Here is a 25,852-nt window from a genome sequence, read left to right on the forward strand (position 1 = left end):
ACCTGCCTGTGCTTTCTATGATCAAAGCAAAAAAAAAAATGGTCACTGCCATGCATCTCAACAATTTTCTACAATAAAAGCTTCAAACTTGAATGTAGATGCTTTCCTGAAGTTCAGAGTAGATTAATTGATAAAGACGGATAAATTAAGTTTAAACAACATCTTTCTTGTGGGTGGCATGGTGATCTTACAGTTCTTGGATGCTAGATTCAATTCCACATGTGGGGCCTATGTGTGTGGAGTTTGTATGTTCTTGCTGTATTTGCATGCATTTCTGCTGGGAGTTTCAGTTTCCTTTTACAATCCAAAGACATACCTGTATGTTAATTGGCTTATAGGACATTGGCCCTGGTGTGAGTGTTTGTGTTTGTGTCTGTCTGCCCTGTGATGGATTGATATGTCTTCCAGGGCTTATCCTGTCTTGTGCCCGTTGCTTGCTGGGATATTCTCAAGTTTCCCCACAACCCTGAATTGAAAAAAAGCTTTTAGATACTGGATGGGTGGTTCCTTCCACCACAGGTTGTATTTTTGTATTTATTGAACTTATTTATATTTATTGAACTATTGAACAAACATCACACAGGTACAGTATTATCACAAAAATTGAACCATGAATTAGATTCCCCATAAGACACTCATGAGACTCATTAAGTTGTTATTATCATGCTGAATAAATATCTCAGGCGCGGTCTCCAGGAAGGTCACCGAATTTGAAGGCATTTGTTCCATGTCTTGGCTTGAAATCTGCTTCCACTATGATGACAGGCAATACAGACAACACCATCAAGAACAGGAGCGGCCAAAACTAGTCCTGGGGAGTCCCAGCTGGAACAGTTTGAAAAACTTCACAGTGATCAAGTAAGTAGGTAAATTGTTGAATTACTGTAAGTTCCAGATCATCTGTGACTAAACTTGAAGACCCTGCTGTCTTTAAGGACCAACATTCACTTAAAGCAAATAGGTCTCCAGCACCAGGGTTGAAGACTCTTGAAATAAGGAATATTTAGTCTGGAGTCCAAGTCTACTGGTTCGTATAGGTTTACAGGGATCGAAAAATAAGTTTGTAAAAACTTGTAATGACATGTTTATGATCAATTAAAAAGGTGATTTGAAAAAAAATAATTTGGAACTCATATCGAATCAAAAATATGTTTATACTTCAAGGATCATGATTCCATTGATTGAACTAATGACTTGCTTAACTTACAAATGTTACCATTTTTTTAGAATCCGGTGATTTGCAGGACTCTAGAAATCTAGAAAAAAGCGATGTGACTTTCTTGAGACCACGCAGGTTATTCATTTGTGGACGCATGGTGTTGCCTTAGTAACAAAGTAACAAAAATGTCCTGCAATCTCCATTCTTGTACAAGATTAAACATGTAATTTAGAAACCTAGCAAAAAGCCACATGTGTGGCTCTTGGGAGACAAATAAAAACACAATATGAGAACGGGCCGGTGATATATAGCTGTTCAGCTCCTTTAAGAGAGTTGGCTGGGAGGAATTGTCGGTCCCTTACAGACAATTGTGACTTCCTCTCTTACACTACATCTAGTCGTCGCTAGGTGGAGGTCAAAACGTGACTAGGGCTTCTATGCAAAAAGCATAAAGAAAAATGGTGCATTTCAACATTTATTTTACATACAGTACATTGTGCTGTTCAGACTGCGATGTCCGAATTTGAATAAATACCTTAACAGCAGTTTAATTGACAAATTAGTAGGTGTCTGCAATGCGTCCGACATGGTCCGCTTTCTAACTCACACCTTGTATGAAACAATGAAATGCAAAGCAATCAGTAAGACCCTTAGCGATTTGTGCAGTCACCACAAAAGTTCCATCTTGCTTTGTTCTGTGCTGAAGATGTACAGGAGTACATTTATGTTTTTATTTAATACGGCATTTTATTATTACATTGTGTTATAATTTTAGATTACACATTTTATATCCTGATTTATGGAAACAACTTCCACCTAAAAATGTGTGTAAAACGATTACTGGGTGAAGATTGCTTTAAATATAAACAAATGCTCGGATTTCTTAAAGCCAGATTGGGAACGTTATTAAAAATTGCCTTCAAATGAGAAGAAAACTAACCGGCGGATGTCAGCTGTTTGCTGAGTTAATACTTCAATTCCAAGTCAGCTTGTCTGAGTGCCCAGCACTTAAGCATCTGCGTGTGGGCGGTAACTTGGAAGAGTTTCTAGTCCTCTGTATGAGAGCTATTTTGTTTCACACCTCTCCATCTCGGATTCTGTTCTGTATGAATTTCGCGTTGTACTCTTAAACTCTTTAATGAGCACATGGTCTTGCTGTCACCATGACTGTTCTTATTTTGCTGTTGTGTTTAAATCCTTTAGTCTTGGGTCAATATGACGATCCCGAGTCTTCTGAGGATGACATCTTCACGGAGGTTGAGCCAGATAGTGTGAGTTATTTAAAATGTGTTTACACTGATAACCTTGTTACTCGTCAATTTAAAGGATATAACAGGCTTGGAATATTCTGTCTTTTTTTTTCTTACAGGGTTTTCAAAGAGTGCCAAGACAGGCAAACAGCAAACACCAAAAAAAGGTAAGCAGAATTGAAAGTACAGTACATAAGACATTTATTTATTTACAGACATCCTCTAACGCAAGATAGTTTTGGTGTTTGTGTTATTAGTTTTGTTGTTATTCACACAATCCACAATTTATATGCAATTTATTTAGAATTTTCATTTGATGTGAACTGTCTGTGAAACACTATGTAGAGTAAACACTATGTTACAGGAATGCAGTTTATTTGGGCTCAGCTTTAAGAAATAAAAACATGTTAAAGAAAAAAGATGTTTTTACTCTCAGTCCATGAAAGTCCTCCTATGACTTTAAGGAGTGTGATCCTATCCCACCCCTGCCCATGTGTGGGAGAATTAGAGAAAGTGAAGTGTGTTAGCTCTGATGTGGTTTTATTTAGATCAATAAAGGATTTCTTATCGTAAATATCCAGAGGTTATATAATTGCTGTTAACAACATATTGCAAAGGAATGACAAAGATCAAATATTTTGATTAATATAAGGGTATTGAAAGAAATAGGATTCTCTTAAGATCTAATAATGCTTTATAAAAGCTTTGAACAACCTGTATGTGTACTTTTAATAAGAACTTGAAAAATATTTTTGTGGTTGCCTACTGACCAAATGTATAAACCAGTTGCAGTTTCACTCCAATTTCCAATCTATTCTTTCTGTGCCTAATCTTTCAGGAGAGTAAGCCCCATATTCAGGATTTCACTGTGAAAACCACCATCATCTCTCGATATGCTTTCACTGCTGTGTCCTGCACCATGTTCAACAGATTATCAGATGCAAAGGAAGGTCTTTTCCAGATACAAATCCCTGCTGCAGCCTACGTTTCGAACTTTACTATGTGAGTATCCAGAAGACGTATTCATTTTAGCCAAGATGAAAAATGTAATTATATGACTAATGCTTACTGAGAATAAGGAGAAGCTGTCCAAGTTCAGTGTCAGTGTGGAGATCAGACCTTGCAATACTTCAGCTATCCATAGGTTTGGTTACATTGTTTTTCTACATGTTGACTTAAGACTGTGAATTGTTGATTCGGTCTTTTTTTTCCCCATTTTGTGCTTTCTTTCTTTCTTTCTTTCTTTTTTTCTCACATCTTTGAAGTTGCTATTTCGGTCCATGCTGCATGCCTGATAAAACCTCTGAACTTGTTGCCTAGTCTCCTGAGGTGAACCTTACAAGTGAATTCTACTGAGTCACCCAGCCAAGATCAATAAAGTGACTAGCCACACAGAGGACTGTCAAATTATCACTGGGCAATTTTCCACCACCAGCCCAAGGGAGCGATCTTAGCGTGAGAGCTACAAATCCATATGGATTTGCAGGCCAGCAGTCACATGGAGGCCTGACCCATCCCTCTCATAGCATGTGCTATGTAAGGTGCATGACTGAGACTTCAGGCTTATGTGTATATTTTTTCTTTTTACATTTCAGGATAATTGGTGGAAGAGTTTACCCAAGTGAAATGAGAGCAAAAGAGAAAAAATCTAAGGGGATCAGGAAGAAAGGATTGCCTAATCCTGGGAAAGATGGCAAAGTGGGAAAAAGGTATGGATGTCAGAACCAATGACAGGACACCACTGAAAACCTGTCATAATCTTCTTAACAACTCTGCTGATGTGTGAAAACCTGATGGTTTTCATAGTGGTCTGTACTGGAGTGTACATTACTATTGGAACATAAACTGAAAATACTGAATTTTAATAGAATATTTTAAAAAGATGAGAGCACTTGATATTATGTATTTAGTGTTATGCATTTTTGGTATTTTAAGCAACTGTAAATGGCAGTTAGAGGCCATTCTGTCTTTACTATATTCCAATATTTATATTAGTATTAATAAATATTACAAGTATGATTGTTATAATGATACTGTACCACACCCAGCTCCATTCAGTTGAAAATAATGTTGTCAAGACATCTACTCCAGGATTGACATTAACAGGCTATGAGATTAATGATCAGGGTTCACGACACTTGGCTGTCTTGTTAAGTGAAAAGCAGTCACCATATCCTGTAATTAGCAGATTTTTAGGGTTGAGAATAAAGGTGACTCTAAAGGAACACTGTTTTTCCCCATGTAGCAGACAACCTGTACCTGCAGGATATCTAATAAAACACCACAAAACATGGTTATTTTGTTACTTGTTTTTTAAGAACCCAGCATTTTCAGAGAAAATTCCAAAGCATGTCTTTGCTTCTCAATTGTCATTTTAGAGATTCTGGTCTTCTAGGTAAGATAAGGAAATAGCTTGTAAATCTAGGAGCTAAACGTCTACAGTTGTGTGGTCAAGTAGTCCACATGCAAGCCCAGGAAAGCAGGAGGGAATATAGAGATTTATCCTGAGGCTCAAATAGTGGAGCAGACAGTCTAGGTTGATGGGACAAGGCGAGTTTGTCTGGAAGAAATGAAAGCTGTAAAAGCAGAACAAATTGCATTTGAACCAGATGGGCACCAATTATGAGGAAGGTATGTGTATAGTGTAATTGAGGAGTATTTAACCTAAGGATTTAGGGGACAGGGAGTTCAAAGTGCTACTCTGTTGAGGTCAGGAGTTACAAGATATCACTAAGAAAAAGCTTAAACCAAATTGCAGATCTATTCCTGAACATTAGTGGCATGAGGAGTAATTGCAAGAAATTGGACTTCATTTACAGGAATGAATATAAAATTAAACAGTGTTTTATTTCTCAAAAAATGAATTGCCAATCTACAGTATGTGTGTTAAACTGGAAAAAGGAACATTTAAGAGCTTAACATTAGGTGTATACTATAGACTACATACTGAAGACACGGATGCAAGTAGATAACTTTATAATGAAATGTGTAAGATACATAAAAAAAGCTGGAATTATTGGGCAATCCCACATTTATACATATACATGTAATGGGGAAAACAGAAGCTGGTATGATTGAAATGGTCAATAATGGCTTCTTAACCGAGCTAGTAAAGGCACTTTTTGGAGAAGAAGTTCTCATTAACTTGGTCTTTTCAACCAGTTTAATAATAATAATAATAATAATAATAATAATAATAATAATAATAATAATAATAATAATAATAAACTTCATTTTATATAGCGCCTTTAAAGCTTCTCAAAGTGCTTTACAGGATGACAACAACAATAAATAAAAAGAATACACAAGATAAAACACAATTACAATATACAGAGGAGACTGTGGATGGTGGTACTAAGAAAAGCAGAGGGTTGAAGAATGGAACCAGCTAAGTAAAGGCTTTTCTAAAGAAGAGGGTTTTGAGTCTGGATTTGAAGGAGATTAGAGAAGGTGACTCTCTAATATCCTTGGGGAGAGCGTTCCAGAGCTTGGGGCATAACAGGAGAAGGTCCTGTCACCCATACAATGTAGACGGGCTTGGGGGACAGTAAGGAGACCAAAATTAGAAGAGTAAAGGTTGCGAGGTGGGGAGTGGGACGATAATAGTTCAGACAGGTACTGAGGTGCCAAGCCATGCAGAGCCTTATACTGTAGGTGAGCGTGACGATTTTAAAGTCTACACGGAATTTGTCCGGAAGCCAGTGCAAGGACTCCAGGATAGCAGTAATGTGATCATTTGCACTAGACCTGGTCAGGATTCTGGCTGCTGAATTTTGGACATACTGCAGTTTGTTCAAAGTAGATTTAAATACCCCAGCGAGTAGAGCATTACAGTAGTCAATTCGAGAGAACACAAATGTGTTGATCAGCTTTTCAGCCACAGTTAGTGATAGCATAGGGCGTAGTCTAGCGATATTTCTGAGGTGAAAAAAAGATATTTTGACAATATGCTGCACATGTGGGTTGAATGTTAAGCCAGTATCGAATATAACCCCAAGGTTTTTCAATTTAGATTGAAGCTCAAGTAATAAGAACAGTCAGAAAGGAATAGAAGTGATAGAATACATCCATGTGGATCTTGTGTTTATAACTTGGTGATTTTTTATGTATACTGTAAATCTCTAAACTTTGAAAATTAAGGATAATAATTTCAGACATGCAAACAGTTAAGGAAAGCGGGCTGAGATTGAATGAATAACTTTAAACGTTCCACCTTTTAAGAATGGAGACACAATTGTACCAACAAAGATTTTAGTCCATGGTGTCCCCGTCACTATACTGGGGCATTAGGACCCACACAGACCACAGGGTGAGCACCCCCTACTGGCCCCACTAACATCACTTCCAACAGCAACCATAGTTTTTCCCAGGAGGTCTCCCATCCAGGTACTGACCAGGCTCACACCTGCTGAGCTTCAGTAGGCTGCCATTTGTGAGTTGCAGGGTGATATGGCTGCTGGCTTACAGTAAATGGGATTGGATTCTGTGTAACAGATATTCAAGTGTTCTGATTTTATTCCTTGAAGTGCTTCATATTTGTATTGCCCCCCCACGTAGTGAAAGCGAGGTAGAGACCTTTCGAATTACTGCCAGCATACCTGGAAAAAATAAGGCCATTTTCCTTCTGACCTACGAGGAGTTACTGGAAAGACGCCTGGGAAAATATGAACATGTGACCAGTGTGCGGCCTCTGCAACTGGTGAGCAGGCTGGCAGTCGACGTGACGATCCTGGAGCGCTCCGCCATAACGCACCTTGAAGTGCTGCCGCTCAGGAACGCCAATGGGAAAGCTTCTGTATCCATCAGTAAGTATGGCTCTGGGATTTCAATTACGGCCAAACTATAGGCTTGTCAGATGCAGCTGTTCATGTTAAACTGATCTCAGTACTTCTCATTACAAACGATACGGCTGTACTTTCGTAAGGCACAGGATTTTAACAACCACAGAAAAGGGTGTGTAAAAATTGTGCATATATTTATGACATATTGTCAATATACAAATAGGACAATAAAAACAGCTGGTAAAATGTATTGTATAGCAATAATTCTAGTTTTACTACTTCATGGCTTATCTGTGTTTTATAGTTTCCATAAGCATTAGGACAAAGTAAAAAGCAATACATTTCCACATAATCAATTGATCTGTCTAATTGATTATTTATACTGTTATTGAAATTCATTAAAGTAATTGACAAAGGAATATGTACTAAAATTGCTTAAATAGATACTTTCAAAAGTCGAATGCGTTTAATTTATAATGGGACAAGAAGGGAGCACAGCACAAAGAAATACAGAGAATCTAGATTCACATTTGATTGAAAGAAATCAGTCAACACAACCTGTCCCAATCCTAAGCAGACATTTTTAGGTGTTCTGTGATATTTTTTATGTGCACTACTTACCTGAGAAAGGGCACATCACAGGAAGAAGTTTCAGTATCTTCCCTCTGTGTTATTGTAATTTTCTATTATTGTAATTTGCTAGTGTGACTGTTACACATTGTAAGGATTGAACATTCTATATTAAGATGGAAAAGTAGTCTTTAAGGCACTAGTGCAAATTAAAAATATTAAACATGATTTTCAATGTTATTTTCAATGAATGACAGATATCTTGGGAGTACAGTATGTGAAGAGTTGAACCTTTTTTACTTTGTTTGCGACACATGCCCCGCAGATTAATGAATCATAAATAAATTCCTTGGTTAATCATTAGTTTTGGAGCTACAGGTTAAGTTAATATTGACCTCACATGCTTGAAATGTTGGAGGTAGTTCATACATGATTGCTTGCTTAAATCCTGGTCCATACCATACTCAATTTTAAACTTTCCTTTACATTCAGGTAATCCCTCTCCTCCTATCTCAACTGTTATCAAACAGAATAAAACCTCCTGCAAAGTTACCTTCAGCCCAAACATCGCACAGCAAGCCAGAATAGCAACGAACGGAATTCTGGGTGATTTCATTGTCCGATATGATGTGGAGAGAGAGCTGGGAATTGGGGATATCCAGGTAAACTCTTAAAAACCAAATGCTAATGATGCATTTTCATGCAAATGCTTTCTCTGCTTGAACTGCAGAGATTTCAGAGACCTCCATTTGCATTATTAAGCAGTCTTCTAAAAGTGGCTTTTATGAATTTTAATGTTTTCCTCAAACAAGTGGCAGAATGGAAAAGTGAAGGTTCAGTTATCAGCTAATTCCACTAATTCCAATTGCTGAGCACCATACAGTAGACTTGCTGGTTAAGAACAGCTGTGTTATGACAAATTCCTCCTCAACCCTCAAAGATTAAAAACAACAACAGAGAGAATCTATGTCATAACATACTGCTGATATTAGTGAATAAATAAAAGTATTGTCTTTTTTTAGTAACTTCAAGTTTATCTTTCTACTGGAGCCTCCCAAGTGTCTCAAGCAGTAAAGACATGCTGGAGCTCTGTTTGAACTCATTATCATGGGTTTGAGTCTGGGTCATGTCGTTGTTTGACTACACTTGGCATTCCTGAAGAACAGCACCCCCAAGGACAGGACAGGATAAGTGAGGATATGGCCAACACTGACTCCTGAGGCCTCCTGAGTGCTTGTAGGCTTGTAGTACTGTCTGTGATAGACATACCTCTCCTCCAATAGGGGCTGAACCTCCTGTACAGAGCCATGGTGTGTTAAAAGATGATTGGCTCGAAGGTGGGCAGGTCAGGGGAGCCCGCCTGCAATTCTTCATTCTCCTCTTTATTTGGTTGTGGGGTTCATACCTGTGAGAAATGACATGAAAAATAAATGTCTATTCTAGATTGAGGGATATAGAAAAAATCAGTTTTAAACAAAATTGAGTCTAGTGCAGGATGAGGTAGTTCTTTACCTGTGCACACTGTGTGCAACACCATATCTCATTTTATCATATCCATGAAGGGGATCTCAAAAATGTGCTTTGAAGAGTCCTTGGACCGAATGGCAGAGACATTGTTATATCACTGTGCACTGTGCACATGTAGCTATGTGTGTGTTGGCAGATAGTTACTGCAGTTGTCTCTTAGGGCCCACCCACCTTTATTTCCAAGATTTTCTACTCACACATTCCAGAACAAAAAAATGAAGAATGTGACATGGCTAATGCATATTTGCTGATACATTTCAGATTAAGCAGTGTATTTGTATGTATTGTTTATTATCATTTATTCTGCAATTTCCCTCACGGGATAAATAAAGTATCTATTTATCTTATCCATGTAGTCAATTCATGTTTATTGGGGACTGGCATATGAAAACATCCATAATCCTTTGAAGATGCTAAATGAAGATTTAGAACTAGAAAGCTGGTTTACATTAGTTTCACCTACAGTGGAAGCATATGCAGAACACTTTAAGGAGTGTTATGCACACTCTCCTGCTCCTGCTGTTGTGGAAAAAACACTTCACTGGGATCCTTCCAAAAGCGTCTTGATGAGTTTTTTGTGTATTTAAAAAAAAACAAATCAGCAGAATGCATTTCAGTTACTCTCATTTCTGTTAAGGTTTACAATCTGTTTCTAACAGTTACATTTTCCTAGGTCTTAAATGGATATTTCGTGCACTACTTTGCGCCAAAAGATCTACCAGTTGTTCCTAAGAATATTGTTTTTGTGATTGATACCAGCGCTTCCATGGTAGGAACTAAAATCAGACAGGTAAGTCCTCTCAGTGATCTGTGATAAAGTTCAATAGGTTTACTTTACATTGTGATGTATCTTTGTCCTTAGTGATGGTTTTTAAAATAATTGTTATATGTATACATGTCATATATAATTTCAAAACTTGGTGCTGATTGTTTTCTTAAACAACATTATATTCTTTGGGTGGAGGAGCACATATATAACATAAATGGACATGACTTCTTTAGGAACATTATTCTTGCCTGGCAGGAGGGACACAATGAGAATAACTTGATTCTGACCTTTCTTAATATGAGCTGCCTGCTTTTCTTAACATTGCTTTCTCGGGATTAAAAAAAAATCTAACTGCATTCATGAAACAAGAGGCAATGCTTATGTATTCCAGACAGCCTTCAAACAGCAGACCTACTGAAACAGGGATTTCCAATTCTGGTCCAATCCAGTATGTTCTGTAGGTCATCATTAAAGCACAGATTTTCTTCAGTTCTTGAGGACCACAGTTCTATTGCTTGATCAAATTACTTGCTTGATTTACCAGTAGACTGGAGGTGTTGCCCATCTTTATAAACAAGTGTCTTAAAAGAGTAATTGGATTGAGGCTCTCTTGGTCCAGGTTGGAGACCCCCGCACTAGACCAACAAATCACAGGCTGAATACGTTCAATTCTAGTGCCTGAATACTTTTTTCCAACCAGTAATAATGGTGAACTGTTTGCCAGTATAATAAGAGCTTTGCAGTGGTGGGAAACAATAGAGTTAGTTGGCGGTTGAAAATAGGCTCATAGTCCGTGACACGTCCAGTCACAGTGTCTTCTTTCTCCCAACTGTATTTCTTGGAAGATGGAAAGAGGGATTTCTTCTCACAGCGTAATGTTATGAAGTACAGAACAAGAAGGCTTTAATTGTACGACAATGAGGCAGTCAGTGTGCCGCTGTCAAATTCAGATTGTAATCATTTTGTAATGGTGCAGAATATTTATATTTGTGGACTAAAGCAATTGTTCTCTGTTGTGATCTTCCACTGTGTGTTGTTTGTGGAGATTATATCATATTGCTGAACTTCCTAAGAAAGAAAGAAATCAGTATTTAACTTTATAAAATTCCCCTTTAACCTATCATGAAGTTAAGCACTGATTAAGGATCATTTCAGTCTTCTAGAACTTTTATCTTTTGTTAGCTTTTTAGCAAGGGTTTTTTGTATATACAGTATATACAGTTTACTCCAGAATTATTGGCAAGTATGAAGAAAAAAAGAAATATAAAATAAATAAAGAGTTCATTAAGCACTGAAATATATTTCCAACATAAGGAATTCATTATCCTGAATTAATGATTCAATTGAATCAACCAAGACAAAAAAGAACTATTACATTATAATTTTTTTTCCCCAAAGTAAAAGAAACACAATTATTGGCACCCCTGTTTTTAGTACTTGGTGGAGCCTCCCTTGGCAGGGATAATAGCAGGAAGTCTTTTCCTGTAATGCTTTATCAGGATGTAACAGGATTGTTAACACATTGGGTGGGATCCTAGACCATTCCTCCATGCAGAACCTTTCCAGACCCATGAGGTTTGTAATGTGGGGGATTGTGCTTATGGACAGCCCTCTTCAGCTCAGACCACAGGTTTTCAATAGGTTTCACGTCGGGGGACTGAGATGGCCATGGCAAAACACTGATTTTCTTTTCTGCCAACTATTTCTTTGTTGATTCTAAAGTGTGTTTTGGATCATTGTCATGCTGAAAGATCCATCTTCGTCCAAGACGCAGCCTCCTGCAGAGGCAACCAGGTTTTTGTCCAAAATATCCTGGTATTTTTGAGAATCCATGATGCTATCGATCTTGGCCCCAGGATCACTGGCAGCAAAGCAGCCCCAGAACATCAAAGACCCCCCACCATATTTTACAGTAGGTATGATGCTCTTTTAGTTATAGGCATCCCTCTTCTTACACCAACCATACCTGTAATGACTGTGGCTAAAACGTTCTATTTTGGTTTCATCTGACCACAGCACCTGCTCCCAGTCAAAGTGCTAATAGCGTTTGGCAAACCCCAGGCACTTCAATTTGTTCCTCTACAACAGTAGGGGCTTTCTTCTGGCAACCCTTCCAAATAGCTTGTTGGCATGGAGGCGTCGTCTAATAGTTGTTTTTGAGACGGGATTACCCCATGATGCAACCAATCTTTCTTTAACTGAAACCTTTGGATTTTTCTTCTTTGCCACCTTCACCATCCTTCTCACTGTGTGTGGGGACAAGATGGGCTTGCGTTCTCTTCCTGGAAAATTAAGCACTGTTCCAATGGAGTTGAATTTTTAAATTATTGCTCTGACAGTCAATATTGGTATTTTTAAGGTTTTACTTATTTTATGTACCCATTATTTGCTTTGTGAAGATCAGCAATGGTTTGCCTCATTTTTGTTGTTAGTTCTTTGACCTTCCCCATGCTGATGGATGATGAAAGGTTTTCTGTGAGTCATTTTTATATTATAGAGAAACGGAAAGTCAATAAAGTACACACATCCGTTCCTTAAGACACAATTGAACTCAGGCAAGAATAAATATATTATTTTTTCAGATGTGTTTGATTGTATTTTAATGGATCTTGATATAATCAATAATTTTGGCACCTATGTTTTTCAAGTAAAACAGCATTACTTGTTTACAATTGAACCATGAAATGAAAAAATGTTTTAGAAAAAAAGGACAAATATTCCCCTAACATGAGTATTCAATATTTGTCATTATGTGGTTTACTTTATTATGACTTTTTTCTTCATATTTATCAAGGGGTGCCAATAATTCCAGAGTCCACTGTATGTTTTTAATTTCTTAACTGTTTAATTTCATCATACAGTTAGTTGCTGGTTTTTAGAAATGTGCCCTTAGTCCTGCATGCTAAATTTGTTTCTTTTAAGTTAAGCAATAAAATATTACACTTTCATCTTAACTAATCCAACTGCATTCATGCAAGATGTTTTAATAATTATAATCTAATAAGGTATGTAAATGATGTAATTATCTAACATTTCTAAATGGATAAACTCAAGATTAATTATAGCACACAAGATGAAAATACTTCTTGTTGTATGTATAGTTATTCTTTGATGTTTCTGTTAAGAATCAAAATTGAATTCCTACAATAAGTGTAATGATTCTGCCTTTGTATCCAGCTCTTCAGCATTCCTTTTCTCTTTTGATAAATACTTGGTTGTAGCTCATAAAGGACAAATGGATAATTCTAACAGTAACTATCAGACGTTTCTGTCATGTACAGTGTATTTTAGATGTATTGAAAATATAATGCAAGTGTATGCACTCTAATAATAAACAGACCAGATATTTTTTTATTTACTAATCATGTCTGCAGAAAGACTTTACAGCTTATCATCACCAGGTTTTACATTGTCTACAGGCAATAAAGTCATAGCTGCAGGGGACAGACTTACGCACACAGATAAGAGAGAAAACTTTGTACCAGGCACTCTCACACATACGTAGTTTAGACTGAGAAACACAGACAGGACAAGGGTAAGACAGTAGGAAAAGGTCAAAAGCAACAATAAGGCTATTTCAACAAGGCACACTCTTTGAAAGCTCCCAGGTTCAAGGTAACTGGAATTCCCAATTATACCAGAACTTTCCCAGATTGTGGTCACTGTTCCTCTGTCTAGTTCTATTGTAAGTGATGCTGCATTGTATCGAGATGTTCATGTTTTATAATGAACAGTCATCTTGTTTTTTTAGCCACCTTGTATCCTCATTTGGACATGTGTTTTATGGTTATTCTTTCACTAAAGGATGTGTAACACCTCCAGTGTTCTCTCTTGTAGACAAAAGAAGCTCTCCTCACCATCCTTAAAGACCTCCGGCCTCAGGATCACTTTAATTTTGTGGGGTTTTCCAACCGCATTAAAGTCTGGAAGCCAGGAAAACTAGTACCTGTTACACCAGACAATATTCGTGATGCCAAGAAATTCATCTACCTTCTGACCCCCACTGGAGGTAAACATTCTGGTTTCAGTGGTAACTGTAAACATCAGATACTTTCTTAGGCTGCTGGTCTAATGCAATGCCAATTGAACTGCAAACCATTCACCTTAATATCCTATATTATCGTATTGCTTTTGATATTGTGCATATCACCACATGTATAAATGTGTTGCATTTTATATTTCAGTGTGTTCAACAAAATGAATACTTTGTCTTTCCAGGCACTGACATAAATGGAGCCATCCAAACAGGATCTTCATTACTGAGTAGTTATTTGGCCAGTGACAACAGTGTTCAGAGCAGGGTGTCCCTCACTGTCTTCCTAACCGATGGGCGGCCCACAGTAGGGGAGATCGAGTCTCCCAGTATTCTGACCAACACAAAGGAGGCAGTGCAGGAGAAGTTCTGCATCTTCACCATAGGCATTGGCAATGACGTAGACTATAGGCTTCTGGAGCGCATGGCCCTGGAAAACTGCGGCATGATGCGCCGCATTCACGAAGAGTCAGATGCTAGCACGATGCTGAAAGGGTTTGTGATTCACACATCTTTTGGGTCTTTGACCTCTACATAACAAGTACATGTACTGTAAATGTACTGTAACTGAACTGTGAATCTTCAGGGTGTTCAGTTTTGCTGGGTGTTCAACAATCAGCACAGTTCTGACTGAAACTTTAAGCTCCTTTGCTCCTGGGCTCAATATGGATTAGATGAGATGTTTGAGATTTAAATTGCAGATCTAAGGGTCACTTTAAGACGTATTTCATTTAGAATGGTTCTAAAGTGGCAACTAATTATATATTGTTATACAAAAATGACAATAGATTTTCCCCATACAGTAATGAAATTACTGTCTTGGATTTATATTGTTTATGTTGCCCAATTTCAAGAAAAAACTCAGAATTCTTAAACACTCTTCCCCTTGTAGACCAATCGAAGAAAAAGTGGATCTTGTTAATACCCATGTTAACCACTGAGAAGATATGTTTCCAGTATTTCCCAACATTCCAGTGGATCTTGCTTAATCCTGTCTTGCTTTTTGTTTAGATTTTACGATGAAATCGGCACCCCTCTCCTGTCCAGCATCAAAGTTGGCTACACTGAGGACACCGTGCAGTATGTAACGCAGAACCTCTTCACAAATTACTTCAATGGGTCGGAACTTGTGATAGCAGGCAAGCTTGCTGACCAGAATGCAGACGTATTGCACGTTCAGGTCACTGCCAGCAGCAGTGACAAGAGCATCATGCTGGAGACTGATGTGCCACTGAAAGATAAAGCACAAGAAACTGAAAAAACAATGAAGGAGTTCTTGGAGAGAGTGTCTATGGAGAACGATTACACTGAGAGACTGTGGGGGTACCTGAGTGTGAAGGATTTGCTGAGGTCCCGCATACAAAGCACCAACAGCAAAGAGAAGGAGAATCTTTCACAGAAGGCCACAAACCTGTCCTTAACCTACAACTTCCTCACACCTCTGACCTCACTGGTGATTGAGAAGCCAGATGTTCAAATGGATGGAGTTCCAGAAAGTGCTACAGAGCCATCAGATGGGACATACAGTGAGAAACCACAGAGTCTTATCCGGAACATTGAGCAACCAGGTATAACATTTTGGTGTAATTTAGTTTTAAAATTCCAATTTTTCATTAGTATAAAAATCCCTCCTTTGTTACATATGCTGAAGGTGTGCAACCAGGGCCGTATACCAGAGAAATATTCTTGTCTCATTTGTGTTTGAGTTCAATTTAAGAAATAAAATATTGGTTCCCTTTTACTTCCCTTGAAATGCCTCTGATATGAATTTATTTTTGCTCTGTTGCAGCTACAAACTCTAGGAAGAAAACAATAACCATTTCCAAAACTTCAGGTAACTTTTTTTTTTACCTGATAACCTGATTGTGTTTTTTGCTACACTTTTATTGTGGAAAGACAGAAAACATCTGTGTTGATTGCATTGAGCCTATTCATTAATCTAAGCTGCAGACTTGGAGGAGAAATGCAACATTCCTTTTAAGCACTGAAAGGCTTGTAATTTTGTTGCCTGTAAATGATAATTATCAACGCTAAAATTGTTTAAAGGACACTTTACTCACCTTACTTCCCAAGTAGTAGTTCTTCACATATTTTAATTGATATATTGTACAGTATGGTAGGAAGTTGGAAGTCTAAAAAACAGACTAACTTGAACAGATCAGCTTCAGTGCAAAATTATACTTAAATGCAACATACAGCATTTGACATCTTTTTGGAAGTACTGTGGTTTAGAAGATTAAGAAGCGTAATTATAAATCACCTGTTCTTTTTTATATAATATTGTAAATAATCAGCAATATTAGTTGAGAGCCATAATCATATTTGCATTACCCAAATGATCAATGTACTGCACATTATAGAAGTGTTGACTAAAACCCCTGAATTCAAGTTTCTGTACAGACATCTTTGTTTACTATCCATGTTAAGCTGATTCAATGCTCTGTTTTGTAAGACACTTTAGTAAAGTAAATGGCACTGATGAGGTGCTGTTATGTTGCTTTTTACTGTATATTGCACTTTGCTTTCAATTTACTAGTCCATTGTTCTTGCTTTCCAGCTGATGGAGATCCACATTTTGTCATTGATTTTCCTCTGAGCAAGATAGCAGTTTGTTTTAACATCAATGGAGAACCAGGAGATGTTCTGAGATTGGTATCCGACCATAGCAAATCTGGTAAGAAAACCTCTTTTTGAACAAAATGCTTGCTGATATGAAAAAGTGCAAACAGGATCCAGGAAGGATTTTAAAAAAATTCCTAGCAACATTTGCTTTTGTTACAGTGTACACAGTTTTTGTCATTATATTTCTGTACTCTTTTCATTCGGTAATGTGACAGAAATTGAATTACGTGCACATTTTCTACCACGGAAACTGTGGCTGTTTTAACGTTTAACGTTGGTCACCCTTACATTTATGTTATTGCATGTGTTAAGACAGTAATTACTAGCAAAAATATTTTGGAAATTCATTACTTTTAAAACTGTTTTTTTATCCCTGTATAGGTGTTACTGTGAATGGAAAGTTAATTGGTGCTCCAGCACCACTTAATAGTCACAAGAAACAGCGGACCTATTTCAGCACAATTACCATCATGGTTGACAAGCCCAGGCGCTCATACATTGAGATTACTCCACGGAAAGTCATACTGGACAGCAAGGACAGGATGATCTTGCCCTGCGATAAAACCATAATGGTGGACAGTGATGGGCTGGCTGTATCCATAGTGGAAAAGTCCAACATTACTGTGACAATACAGGACCAAATCAGCTTTGTCATCTTGGTCCATCAGTACAAGAATCCAGCTCCATACCAAAAAGACCACCTGGGCTTCTACATCTCAAACAGCAAAGGATTGTCTAGTGACTCGCATGGCTTGTTAGGTATGCTACAATAATGTTACATCGCTCCCTTGATCTGCTTGAATTCAGAATCTTAGTTTTGGGCTTAATAATAATTAAAAGTCTATAATCACATTTGGTAGTTTTTTAATACTGAAATCAAAGCTCACTGGGCTTGGCATTGATAAATGCTGTATGCCATATGCATCGCTGAGAAATTAAGCTCCCCCAACAACATTTTATAGCAAAAATCATAATGTCCTAAGGCACTTCCGAGTTCTAAAAAACATTATATAGAACAAAGAGCTATTGACACTTGAATGTGATTGTTTAGTTTTTTTTTTATAGATTTTAGACTCCAGGCTAGAGTTTCTAAAGACAGATTGCTTGGTGAATACAATGTCCAGCTGTCTTTAAGTACCAGTAATAAAACTGCTGCATTTGTGTAGGAAATTTTGTAGGTCATCATGGAAACATCAGCAAAGAAAAGGAATAATTTGGGACGGTCAACTCACACCACTTATGCTAATGCATCATATGGCAAAAAGGATGGGATATATACAGTTCCCTCAAGAAGTATTGGCAAAGTAAAGCAACAAACATTTTTAACTTTACAGACAAAGCAATTTTTTCTTTATGAAATGTAACGTTTTGGAGGTTACTTTTGTGTATATTGGAATAAGCCAGTCTTTAGAGGAGGCCATGAATGCTCAGGCCAGATTCAGAGAGATTCAGAGCTTCAGAGATGAGGTGGTGTCTCAGTACTTTTATTATTATATTATTATTAACATCTCTTTCAATAACTGCTTATCCAATTTAGGCTTTGAGCCATGACCCCATCCCAAGAAGCACTGGGTCCAAGGCAGGACACACCCTGGATGGCACTGCAGGGCACACACAGACACAAATGCACACACTCACACCATAGTTATAGTTAGTGAATATGCAAGGCGTCTATGATGAAAGGTCTGAGACTGGAGGAGAAGCAGAGTTATACGATGGAGAGTTTTTTTTAATCAAAAAATATTTCCATCATATGACAGGGCCAGTTTTACAGAAGCCATTTGTCTTTGGACTGTGGGAGGAAACTGGAGCACCCATCGGAAACCCAAGCAAAAAGAGCAGATTTAAACTCTACATGGAGAGTACCCCAGGAATTGAACCCAGGGCCCAGGAGTGCAAGACAGAAATACTGATCACAATCTTTTCCTTTTGTTATATTTAGGGATGTAATAGAAACTATCACTGAAATGTCTACTTGTTGGGAATTTCTACTTGTTGTTCCAACCCTTTTGTTTTATCTTTCAGGCCAGTTTCTCTATCAGGATGTGAGACTAACCGAAATGCCATTGAATGGCACAGCATTTAAAAGCCTGCAGAATGAGACCCAGGCAGAGAATGAGCCACTGGCTTCAAGCACTGCTTTGAAGATAAAAGGCAGGCTGATACCAGCAGTGAAGAAGCAGCGGAAGATCTACAGTGGAAAACATAAGGTGGACTGCTGGTTTGTCAAGAACAACGCAGCTAAACTGATTGATGGGGTGTATGAGGATTACCTTGTATCTCATCTCTTTGACACAGGGCTAGGACACGATTTGTCAAATGGACTGTGATTACTTGCCATGTGGCAGCATCAGATAACTACAAAGCTTGCTCTTGGTCTCAGGAACTCCTATGACCTTCTGCAGGTAAATTCAATTTGCATTGTCCTGATGAATGCAGTATTTAAGCCACTGGTGACAATCAAGAAACTCATTGGGCACCTTTGGGAAAGTTTTATTTTAACATAAAGGTATAAAAGATATAAAAAGCTAAGCTTTAATAGAAGCAAACAAACCACATTACACATCACTTCACATCATGTTAAAATATTCTCCTTAGGTGTAAAAAGGATCATATGCATAGATATGTTTCCCTTTGAGACTCAAGATTTAAGAAGAGTCTTATTTCCATCTATCAACATTTGTAATCTTTCTTGAATACACTGGTGATCTGAACTGAACTACAAAACTTTGGATCACTAGCTCAAGCTCATTTATAAATGCCTTTTCCCTGCAGCATTTGTGCAAAAGATAAGCTTGTCCACTCACCTGAAATTAATCATACTGTGTGTGTGAACAAACATTCTGTCCAAGTAATTCACCATTATAATACACCATTATGATAGGTCTGTGAGTGAGTATACAGTATTCTTGACAAGACACAAGCGAAGCTTCTTATGAAATTCCAGGTAAATATATGAATCTATGTTTCTAATGTCTACACAAGACTTGTTTTAAATTTGTGGAGGAGACATACAGCTTGGACAAAGATCCTTTCACACTGCACCTAGTCATTCACATCTTGACACATACTGTAGGTATGGGTTAAATCAAAACTCCAAACCCAGTACGTACAGTACTAACAGCTTTTTTTGTCAGAGGTAAAACTTGGAATCATGCACTGGGGTATTAATTTGTCATTAACAGGCAGTTCAACATTTTGATTTAATCTGTATCCTCACTAGGAGGACAAACTTTAAGCACCGAGACCTTTTCTTTTGTGGAATGTTGCACCAAGATTTTCCCTGTTTAATTACAATATTAGCCATTAGCTTCTGTTTTGAGTTTGCGACCAGTTTGTTGGTCAGTCAATTAACTCAAATGTACCTTTGACATCTTAACATCTTCAAATCCTTCTTCGCAACATCCAAACACCCTGCACATTAACATGTCAGGGATGCTCTCAAGTTATAATACATATTATTTCAACAGAGATCCATTACAGTATTATTAGGGTAAAAAAGGTGGAGGTCAGAGGGCTACATAAATGCATTCCAACTTGGGTAAAGACATTGTCAAATGAAAAAAAACTTAATTGTGTGATGTAGTGTAATGATTTTCAGTAACATTTTAAAATGAATAGTGTCCAATCACTGTAATACTAATAAAACCTTAAAAACAGCACAAGTCTTATCATAAAACATCTTTATTAGAACACACAGAAAGTGATTAACACAGCTTCAGTTTTTTGGAATATTTAGAAAAATGGTACTGAACCTGAAAGTACAATATATCATTAGAAAACTCATGTAATCTCTTCTTCATACAGTACATTGCACCCTTAAACATATTAGAACAGCAAGATCCAAACTTAGTTTTGCTTTTCAGTCAATTTGTATTTGTGATCATAAAATGAGTGATAAAGTATAATACAGCATGTGCTTCACAGAGAAGGAAGGATTCTTTGGAGCTTTTGCAGGTACCTTCTCCATTCTTTAAACCTTTACCAAAGATCTTGACCTGGGAATGCATGGTCATCTCTGGAAATGGGTTACTTATCTTAATTAATGATCTACTGTAACTAGTGGTGGCAGTAGCAAAATGAGTTGTGAAGTTTACAGAAACATTTTGTCTGCCTACTGTATGTAGAAGAAAACGCTGCCATATTTATTTTGGGGTGCTTGACTCTGCAGCGTGACAATGACCCAAAAGATACAGAAATAAAAGAGATCAGCAAGAGGAAATAAAAAGTGGAAACTTTTTGTTTGACTGTAAAGGAAAAATAATTTTTGGCTTTGTTGTCCTAATACTTACAGGTTGTTGTAAATAAAGCAACAACCTTCATTTAATAAATTAAGTAAAACTTGCAACCTTGATACTAATTTTGTAATTCAAAATAGATAAAAATTACAAAATATAAAAAGCTTTAAAAAGATTTCAAAATACTCTAATAACTCCATTTGTAACACCAGCTGGCATACCTGATTTAAACATCATGTGCAGCAATGCCTGTTAAAGCAGTCCTGTAACACTGCAGTCTACACTGCTAATGTTTGTAGTCCTACTGCTTTGATCTGTAGAATTATTAACCCAAGGGTCACAGAATGTATAATATATTTTATTATACATTAGCTAGGGCAGAAATTAATGCATTTACAAAGACCTTTAGAAAAATCATAAAACATTGGTATTTTGTTGAAAGTGAACCTAAACGACATTAGAGCTGCAGAACAGCAGTGTTTAGCACTAAGTAAATCAGTAAATATTCCTATTTGGCACCAGTTTCTGAAATGTACCATAAATGTTTAATAAAACTTACAGCTACTGTGACTTCTTTACTTTATTGGTTTGGGGTGATTTATTGGTTATTTTTTAATTTCGGCTATATTTTGCCTGTGCTATATTTGCTATATAACCACACTTTATTTCAATGGATCTTATCTGATGTGGATAGAAAAGAAACTATAGTCAGGGCTGCACTAGAAAGATAATTTAATTCTGAAACAGTATTTTTGCAGTATGTATGTCACTGTATGAAGTCAGTAGGTCAAAAATATACATGTATGAACATACACAATTCATACATTCACAACTTAGCACAGTGACACAAAAATGAACAAATACAAAACCCTTAGATTTGATAGTAACTCAAAACTGTAAAAATACTCAGTTTTGTGAAGTAGAAATGTACATTTTGTCAAATGCAGCAATAAGACAGTAACTTTGTATATATTTTATAACCCAAGAAACCCTGCAAATTTTAAAGTTTCTTATCTTATGTGAACAGTTTTATGTTTATCTTCCATTAGTTGAACTATCATTCACCAATCCCATTCTTGCGAGCTGCAGCAAACTCTCAAAGGATAACAGGGGCAGCTACTGGTCTTGGCATGCTGGACGCTTTGCCTTTTCTATCTGCCTCCAATCACATTTGAGGGCCTCTCCGTTAAGCTTGCTTTTCCAATAGATCGTTGTCATTTTCATTAGTCAACAGCACCTGCAGCGAAGCACAAGAGACAACTTGCAGTTTCAGCGTGTATTAAATTATTTAATTATATGTGTATGCACACATTTACTGTTTAAAAAATGTGGGTTAGTCTTCTTATTTTTTTCCGTGGACTTGTCAGTGTGCACTCATTCCACAATGTGCGTACATTTTTAATATGTTGAATTTGTGGGACTTGGAACAAAATCATTTTCTATACATTTTCAACCTAAGGGTAAATGGAACTTTGATGCTAGATTTACAGAGACACTTTTCACTGTAGTACCTGAGGGTTTACAAATCAAAGCAGGTCTGTTTTCAAGGTATAACACACAATCCCTCCAAAAACAATACAATTATCAACCAAATTCTGAGTATGTTTTGAGGCATAAAAATATTTTTTTTTTTTTAAAAAGGGATTTATATCTGCTGGTTACCTTAAAAGAAAGGAACATTCATTTGTGTACAATATACACCGCAACATATTCTGGAATTGAAAAGTATGATTTTTTTCTCCTGCAATAAGAAAAATTAAAACAGCTGAATGATCAAGAGAACTTGAGTCAGTGTTTTAAACCATATGGTTTTTCTTTTTTTTTGTTTTTTGTTTTAGGTAGTTTATATAGTTTGTTTAAATTTTTTCTTAGTTTTTGTTAATCCAATTAAAACCTTCACAATTTCTTAAATAAAATAATTTTAAACAATGTAGGATAAAAGGTTGCACACATCTCAGGGAAATACATAGTGTATACAGGGCAGCATTGTTATTACACCTTCTAGACAGTAAGAATGCGTTCACAAAAAATACATTCACCAACAGGATAAAATCATAATTTTAATCAATTGCATTCAATTACTCACTGGTTAATGTCAGTGTATTCAATCCATCCTTTCAATTTCCTACAACCATAGTAGAAAACTGCCCCTTTAAGGACAATGGTGCCTTTGTCATGATCTATTTTTAAGATATAATTGTATCCCCAAAATTGAAATTTGCAAATGAAATTAGGAAATATGCGTCTCTTAATATTGCCTTCCTTAAGTGGAAAAGACAACATTTAAAGGTTAACAGCAACACTCCAAATGTACCACTGTGGTAACATGCAGGGGGCTTCCAAGTTGCTTAACTAGGTAAGGCGGAAACTCATAGCGCAGGCAAAGCCCCATAAATAAAGACAAGTTTGTATGAACCTGAGCAATGCCATTCACTGGAATTGTGTAAATGGCACTACACAACCAACGGAAGCACTGCTGAGGTTGGCTGGGCATTAGCTGGCCAGGATTTGCTCAGCTTTAGCACACCTCAGCTTTAGCACACATGTCTCTTGAGACATGCCGGGTACCTGCCAACCGGCAATGACATCACTGATCGACCACTCCTGCAGTCAAAATGCATTGTGGTAAACTGGCACCGTGGAGGTTGCAGCAGGAAACAAATGGCTTTGTCAAGAGGCCATGTGGGTACAGTAAGAGGCATGTTAGAGATGTTTATCAACAGAGCCCTCATTCCAACCTTGAGGTACAAGGGTTGTGTCTGAAAATCCTAGTTCATGAACAATTGGCAATTACAAACTGTGTGAGTACATAATACTACATAACTGGCAATTCCATGTTTTAGTAAATCGAATAAGTAAAATTAAATCATTGTGTTATTGTTTTGCAGAGAACTTGCCAAACCTTGGCTTTTTGTTTGACAATATCTTTTTAAGAGTGACTTAAACTAAAGTTCAAATTTGATTTTGCAATGACAGCACTAAGGGCTGGTAAAAGCTTCCAGATTACTGCCTTTGAGATTGAGTATTGAGCAACAAAAATGCTGTTGTTTTTTTATAGTTAATTTAATCAGGAAAGGTCGGTTTCGGTTTACCTTTCATGTTGGTATAAACCTTATCTCACATCGGCTCTGAAAATCTCCTGCTTCACTGTTCTTTCAGAGATTATCTACTGTGCATCACAAATAATATTACTCTACAAAGCTTTATGCTTGGCCAAAACGTTCTCTCATGAGTTTGAAAACTTTTGGACAGCATTTGAATCATTGCTATTACAACATGCCTTTGGAAATGACCTCAATTGAAATGAATGCATATCCAACTCCTTCCTCAGAAACGTCACTCCATGGAAATATGATTTAAATGTCACTTTTATTCTTCTCAAATCCTTATTGAATGGGATGATTTGTTGCTCCTTGGCAAATTCCCAGCGTGGAGGAGGAAAATAATACAACTTTGGAACCAAAAGAATGAACCCACTATTTATTCCACTCACTTTTGAGTGCCGTCAAGATTGCCACAAGTATAAGCTTCTAACCATTAAGGTTCAAACTGTGAGCAAAAGCAATAACACATTGGAACAGTATGAGGAAGCCTTTAGCTTTAGTCTTTTCATCTTTAAACCTGGTCTTAAATGATTATGAAATTTAGTTTTCAAAAATACTAAAGTTGTAATTCTTGTTAACGTATATCTATATTAATGTACAGATCAATCTTGAAGTAAAATTCTTTGTCCTTATGGTATGGAATGTGTGAACGTTTGTCATCTGCAATTGTTACAATATAATTAACATTTACTGTAGCAGCAATAAAAATGTTAGTGTGCAAAAACAACTTAACATCCAGCTTTGTCGAATTGCTTGGTCAGGTCATCCACAATCACTTTATAAACAGTATTTTTTCTTACTGCTCTTGAAAACTTTAATTTACAGTTAAGCACCTAGAGTTTGTATCTTATCTAATGATAAATACTAATAGTGAAATGAGTGAAAGTATTACTGCTTCTTGGCTTAATTTTGTTTTATTCTTTGTATAGCACCCAGTATGTGAAAATGTACTCTTGTGTGCTATACTACTATGAAACTACTAGGGATTGGAAATTTAGCAGGCACTGTTTAGACCAGAATCAGTTGATGTTTTTAGCTTGTTAAAATACATTAACAGGTTATTCCCATATGATTTACTTGAAAATGCACAGCACACCCCTGCAATATAGCAATATTCCTGGGACATAGAGGATTTTTAGGTTTTAGTCCAACTAGCCTCTTAATGAGGTAACTCACATGAGTATTTACTTCACTACACCTGTGTAACCCTTTACCCGCCTTGTCTAAAGCAGGTAATTGTAAAGAAACATAAAACCTGCTGGGCCTGATGAATTGGTATGCTGAAAAAAAATGCACTAGTCATATTGTTTTGCACATCTATGTACAGTATGCCAGTCTTAGACACATTTATCTAGTTATGTGTACGCTCCAAAGCAACTACAACAAACAATGGTCAGTACAATTTAAGATAGTCAGAGGCAAAAACTTTCCATGACGGGGATAGACAGGGATTTCTAAAACTTCAAACAATGGCATTAAATAACTAAGGTTCACATGGCCTGGTTCCCTTAGGGCTGTGTTCCAAGGGAAATGCACCATAAAATAGTGGAGAAAAAGCAACTGTCTGACTCACTTTTTCTTGGAGTCAACTGCAACCATCTGTTTGTGATGGGCCAGGGTGTCCTTCAAAAATTAAGACTGAAGGCTGTGGGTCACAGGTTTGGCATGGCTGCTTCCTGAGCTGGCCCACTAAGGCCTTCCACTGGTGGCGTGCTTTATGTAATCCAAGAAAAACACAACAGGTGCGATATGAATGATGAAGTAAGTATGGCCAAAGAACAACTCACTACTGGAATTGT

The 25,852-nt window shown here is 37.0% G+C and overlaps 2 protein-coding genes across 3 annotated transcripts in view; one reads left to right on the forward strand and one right to left on the reverse strand.

Moving 5' to 3' along the window:
- Nucleotides 1-2,184: 2,184 nt before the first annotated feature.
- Nucleotides 2,185-21,527, forward strand: itih5 (inter-alpha-trypsin inhibitor heavy chain 5). The gene is made up of 14 exons (XM_088645364.1): nucleotides 2,185-2,430; nucleotides 2,529-2,576; nucleotides 3,248-3,411; nucleotides 4,005-4,118; nucleotides 6,967-7,214; nucleotides 8,253-8,422; nucleotides 9,961-10,077; nucleotides 13,894-14,065; nucleotides 14,275-14,584; nucleotides 15,101-15,657; nucleotides 15,879-15,923; nucleotides 16,647-16,763; nucleotides 17,093-17,470; nucleotides 18,737-21,527. The coding sequence occupies exons 1-14, from the start codon at nucleotides 2,323-2,325 to the stop codon at nucleotides 19,039-19,041; spliced, it is 2,853 nt and encodes a 950-aa protein (XP_088501490.1). The 5' UTR covers nucleotides 2,185-2,322; the 3' UTR covers nucleotides 19,042-21,527.
- Nucleotides 20,378-25,852, reverse strand: part of tmem110l (transmembrane protein 110, like) — a 33,265-nt gene continuing 27,790 nt past the window's right edge. Inside the window, exons 8-9 of one of the 2 annotated variants that reach the window (XR_015941196.1) lie at nucleotides 25,627-25,766; nucleotides 20,378-22,186 (exon numbers count right to left, since the gene is read on the reverse strand). Coding sequence is in view for 1 of the 2 variants with exons in the window: in XM_088645365.1 (XP_088501491.1) it covers nucleotides 22,136-22,186 (51 nt within the window). In the remaining variant the exon portion in view is untranslated. The remainder of the gene's footprint in view (nucleotides 22,187-25,626; nucleotides 25,767-25,852) is intronic. The other variant, XM_088645365.1, reaches the window with a different exon arrangement.

The sequence above is a fragment of the Lepisosteus platostomus genome, chromosome 9, assembly GCF_059453375.1.
Source record: "Lepisosteus platostomus isolate fLepPlt1 chromosome 9, fLepPlt1.hap1, whole genome shotgun sequence".
Lineage (NCBI taxonomy): Eukaryota > Metazoa > Chordata > Actinopteri > Semionotiformes > Lepisosteidae > Lepisosteus > Lepisosteus platostomus.